Source organism: Pecten maximus, chromosome 13 (assembly GCF_902652985.1).
Source record: "Pecten maximus chromosome 13, xPecMax1.1, whole genome shotgun sequence".
In the NCBI taxonomy this organism is placed as follows: Eukaryota; Metazoa; Mollusca; class Bivalvia; order Pectinida; family Pectinidae; genus Pecten; species Pecten maximus.
This window is the reverse complement of record NC_047027.1, coordinates 18,316,289-18,321,759: the sequence shown is the minus strand read 5'-3', so window position 1 is coordinate 18,321,759 and position 5,471 is coordinate 18,316,289. Positions and strand designations below refer to the sequence as shown.

At 45.6% G+C, this 5,471-nt stretch overlaps 1 protein-coding gene across 1 annotated transcript; it reads left to right on the top strand.

Moving 5' to 3' along the window:
* Positions 1 to 588: 588 nt before the first annotated feature.
* LOC117340514 lies at positions 589 to 1,263 on the top strand. The gene has a single exon (XM_033902274.1). It carries the CDS (start codon positions 589 to 591, stop codon positions 1,261 to 1,263), a length of 675 nt encoding a protein of 224 aa, XP_033758165.1.
* Positions 1,264 to 5,471: the final 4,208 nt, after the last annotated feature.

Here is a 5,471-nt window from a genome sequence, read left to right as displayed (position 1 = left end):
GAGCATGGTGGCGCGTCACCCTCCGGGAGTTCAAGGCATTTTTGGGAATACTAATCAACATGGGTTTGATTAAGAAACCATCCATTAAATCGTATTGGACTAACAAATTGCAGAGTCAGCGAACGCCTTGGTTTCCATCAGTCATGTCCCGTAACAGATTTCAAAACATTCTCAGATTTTTTCATACCGTCGACAATTCCAAAATTCAACCAAGAAACAGCCCAAATTACAACCCATCTGATAAATTCAAGCATTTCGTAAATCATGTAAACATGCAATTTAAACGACATTTCATTCCATCTAAACATATCAGCATTGACGAATCTCTTATAAGTTCAAAAAACAGAACAGAAATGACTCAGTACATTCCTACTAAACACTGCAAGTTTGGAATAAAGTTATGGATGCTTGTCGAGTCTGTCAGCGGGTATATCATGCATATGTCAATATATAGAGGTAAAAGGTACGACCCCACACCAGCCGGACAGACACAGGGATCATTCGTGGTATTCACGTTGATGGAAGCGGCAGACCTCCTTAACAAAGGGTACCACTTATTTACAGACGGGTTTTTTTTCGTCAATAGACATGGCAAAGCGACTGCTAGAGGCGGGTACTAGATTTACCGGTACATTTCGAGCCAATGCCAGAGGTCAACCACAAGCCATCAAAAAACCGATTCTCAACGCAGGACAAGCTGTATACATGCGACAGGGCAGTATTTTACTATGCGCATACAAAGAGAAGCCTACCAGGAAACCCGCCCGTTTGATATCAAATTGTCAAACAGCAACAGTAACAAACGTGAGGCAAAAACCGGAAATGGTAAATCTATATAATCGGTTCATGGGAGGGGTTGACCTTAATGACCAACTCACATCGACATATGACGACAATAGGAAAAGTGTAAAAGCTTGGAAAAAGGTTGTTTGGAACATGATACACAGAATGTTGTTGAATGCATACATATGCTATACACACAACACTGACCGACACCTAATTGTTAGTCGCGTTGAGTTTATCCAACTCATTGTGGAAAGTCTATGTCAAGAACAGCTTGACCAGCGTATACCTGGTGGAATTCGACGTCGCCATAATCCCATGGGTGTGGTTCCCATCAATGGTCAGAGAGAATGCGTGGTATGTTCACGTCATGATGGGAATGGAAGACGTCGTGCTAGAAGCGCATGTCGAATGTGCCACCGTGGATTACACGCCCAATGCATGAATGACCATGTATGCCGACGTGACGTTGAACAATAAACTGCTATTATCACTCATGTGTTATCATTAATGTACATGCCCAGTCAGTCATATAACTTGTAACAGCATGAATTACGGTGAGTGATGTGACAATCGCTAACCTAAATGATGCTGAATTTTCAAAATCACCTTACTTGTTTTAGCCAAGATTCAAATGAAAGTTTCCGCAAAGTGGACTATCAATAGTTTAATTGGTACACATAAAACTCGTAGCAAGAATTTGCGATATGTCATCAGATTATAACACGAGCATGTTACACGTGTAATGAAAAAAACGAAAACAGAAAAAAAAATTGTTTAAAAAAAATCCACAAAAATAACCAAAAAAACCGCGTGGCTCTTACTAAGAGGAGGCCTCCACGTGGCAAGAGCTGGTAACGGTTTGTGTACACACTAGTCATATAAACCGGCTAACTTCCTCTTAAAATGTATCATTAGAAACAAATCTACTTCGCATGGCGGTGAATTTGCGGTACAAATAGTTGCCCATTCTCAGACGGAAATCTTGCTTTGCTCTGCTCGACAAAATGTCAAGCATACAGGTAAAGACTGCAGTCTATTGATGTAATATAGTATCATATATGTGTAATCAAGTTGTTACCATTCCGCACATTTCCAAGCGTCGAAAATGGATCGGATAGCACGTATGTACATGAAGTAAAATCATGTGTAACGTTGACTGTGCTGAACTAGTTGAGCGGAGTCAGTACAATACCGTGACGTCATCAGAATAGTCCATTGTTATATTGTGACGTCATACTTTTTTCAAATCTCCCAGCCGTCGATTTTGGCTTGGCACTCTCTAAGAGAATCCTGTGGCACTCAAGGACTTAATCAATCACTGTAGAGACGATAATGCAACATTTTTATTCTGAAATCTGATATCAATGCAATGTCGTCCACTAGCAGTATTTAGGGACGAATCGTTTTGAACTCTTCGATATAGTTTCACGTACGGGGGAATTCAAAATATCTCTGCCGTTGGTCGCATAGCGTTCTAGTGTTGAACATGATACAGTCACGCTAGTATCCGCCTTCGGCCCACGTTTGCCGAAGGGTTCATTGTTGTTTCTCCAGTTACTAAAACATTATTCTTATTGTATTTTATTGTATTTCCAGTACTTCTTATATATATTATGTGATTGTATTTGTATTTTTTGTGTTTTGATAAAGGGGCGGATTGCCTCGAAAATTTAACAAGCCTCATTGTCCACACTGTTTGAATTACTTCTTTGCCCCATATAATCATTACAAGTAATTCGTATCCTCCATACATTTATGTGAGGATCCAGTGTTATCTGGATTATACTGTTTATATTACTTCTTTGACCCTTATTACTATCAATAGATATTATACATAATGTATTTTTTGAATGTGACAAGAAAAATTTGAATTTAAAAAAAAAAAAATCATACAAAATCATAATCAGGAACATTTCAGAAAGCAGTGAATGTAATTTCTTTTCTTTTCTCTTTTTTTTAAGCATACCCTATGCCTTTTTTTCATTTTTTTTCATATACAAAATCAAGTCATTATTACATAGAGATTGGAACGTGCCACAAATTCAACAATACAACAAATAAGAACTTTTTTTTTCAATCAGCAGAAATCATACACAATCATTATCAGGAATATTTCAGAAGGCAGTGAATGTAATTTGTTTTCTTATGTCTGGATCTTTCGCAACCTGCGCGCGGTCCTCACCCAGTCTGCGATTTTTTTAATGATGAACCGCTCCAATACACTCTGGCCTAGGCCAGTCCTGGCCATAAACTCTTTGACCAGTGACTATTCTCCATCAATGATGATTTTGCAGGAGGACAATATAATGTTGCCCTCCTCCCGGGTGAAAACCCGCCTTCCATGCGGATGCGGGACCGCAGCCTCGTCCTCCCGACTAGCCTCGTCAGACCCATCACCAGATCCCTGGTCTTAAGGCTGTTGCTGAGCTGGCGAACCACTTGACTCACCGAGCATCACAGACTGTATGGCCGAGGTGACCGCCACACTCTCGGTTTCTTTGCTGTGTAACAGATAGTAATTATCCGCTGTTGATGCTCTGTGAGTCATGTGACTCGCCAGTGCCTCTCTCATTTCGGGGTGTTTCTCTCGCATGTGCGTGACCGTACATTTTCGGATCTTTGTCGACGAAAATAGGTGGGCTTTCTGGACAAGCAGTGGTCCAGAACGAGTTGATTGCATTGTTGACCTCGCTGTTGTTCATTGCCTGCCTGGCGAAGGTCAGAAAGAACTTTGAGGAGTCTTTGGCGAGTTCAGGATCGACGCTCTCCATGTAAACCTTTTTCAGTTTCTTATACTGCATCATGCACGTCCAAAGCTCTTTCGGGAAGACTAGGGTGGCAGGAGTTCTGTAGCCGGTCTTATGATCGGCTACGACAACCACCAGTTTGCCCCCCCTCCCGTTCTTGGGAATACGAAATTACTCGGAGCGTCATGGCCGCGATCGCCCCGGAGCGCTGTGCGTTAACGGCTAAAATGTTTAGCAGAAGGTAATTGCAGCACATCGCATATTTGTTCTTGTGGAGGGTTTTAAACTCGCCACAGGCAGCCATTCTGAGGTATTCCTTCGAATCGGCAGCCTGCTGGGACTGTAGGGCTCGGGTGAGATCTGCTGGACTGATCTGCTCGGCGGTGTCCTCCACGGCCTTCTCGACCGCTCTCCGTCGCGAGAGCTGGCCTAGAGAACTGGCCCATCTACCCACCCGAGCCAATCCCTCGCGACACTTGTCGACGACGCAACCCCCTGGTTTCGTTGCGCACAAGAAAGACAGAAATTCTTTCAACGACCCCAGATGGGATCGAAGTGTCCCTGGCTGCAGGGTTTCCCTGTTGGGTTCCAGCCAGTAAGTGGAGACTTTGCTGGAATCCAACAAGGAATCCAGGTCTGGGGTTGGACTCATGTCCGTGCACTTCCATATGGCGAGAACCTGTTTGACGTGCTGCGTTGCAGCAGTGTGGCTCTTGCCTCTCTCCAAACTGACTAGCCACTCCTTGAATTCGACAAGGAGTGGAATGTCAGTGTAGGAGGCAAGAGTTGGTGTCGACGTGGGTGCCATTCTATGCAGTCTTTCGTCGTTTGGAACGACCTCAACTGACCCGGAGGCCGATGTAACTACATGCCTCGCAATGGCAGATGCCTTGGATCGCTCCTCTGATGTGACATCTGGGTGCATGCCGTCGATGTGCATGTCAACTCGTGTCACAATAGAGGAGCAGCCAGCCATGGGGCACTCTCTATACGATTTCGGTGTTTTTGCCTTTACCACGATGGCTTTAGATTTCGCACCTTCGGCATTGAGGTCATGGACGTCGGTCAAGTGACATACAAGATGGACAATTTCCCTCCGACAAATAGGGCAGGGCCGCTTTGGTCTTTTTTTTATCGCTGTACTGGGCTCTATTTGCCCTCACATTATAGTGTTTTCTAATGCCTCCCAAAAAACTGAGGCCCTCTTTTAATTTTCGATCTGCGCTTCGAGCTATTTCTTGGGGCGGTATATCGGGAAGTGGGTCTTCTTCGTCGGAGGAGGTGGGAAGGTCTGTTTTGTGGCCCTCCTCCTTGGAGAATGAGGGTCGGTCCACCTTATGGCGGCCCCGTTTTGAGGAGGAGGAAGAGGAAGGGTCTGTTTTGTGGCCCTCCTCCTTGGAGAATGAAGAAGAGGGTCGGTCCACCTGTTTTGAGGAGGAGGAAGAGGGAGGGTCTGTTTTGTGGCCCTCCTCCTTGGAGAATGAGGAAGAGGGTCGGGGCAACTTATGGCGGCCCTGTTTTGGGGAGGAGGAAGAAGAGAAGGAGTGACGAGTTTTCTCGGGGACATAGTCCTCGTCGCGGTCATCGTCCTCCTCCTCCTCCCCTTCTTTGCCTTCTCCAGGAAGGATTCAATTTGGTTTCTCAGCACTACACGGAGTCCCCCCCCCCCCCCCTCCTCCTCGAACAGGTGTGCTGTCCCTCTCTGGTCGCGGTTGGGTTGCGATAGGGGCTGGACATCTTACGTTAGGGGCCGGGAATCGCAGTCGCAGCTGCGATGTAGCGGCAAACTTTCCCAAGCCCCGTGGGGAATTTGGGGCAACCGCACCTTAGGCCCAAAGTTGACCGCCAACCGCGCTGGTGATGAGGGGGAGGGGGGATACAGTCACTGCACTGCAGAGCTTCTCCTACAGGAGGATCCTGAACCGGTGTCGGGGGACC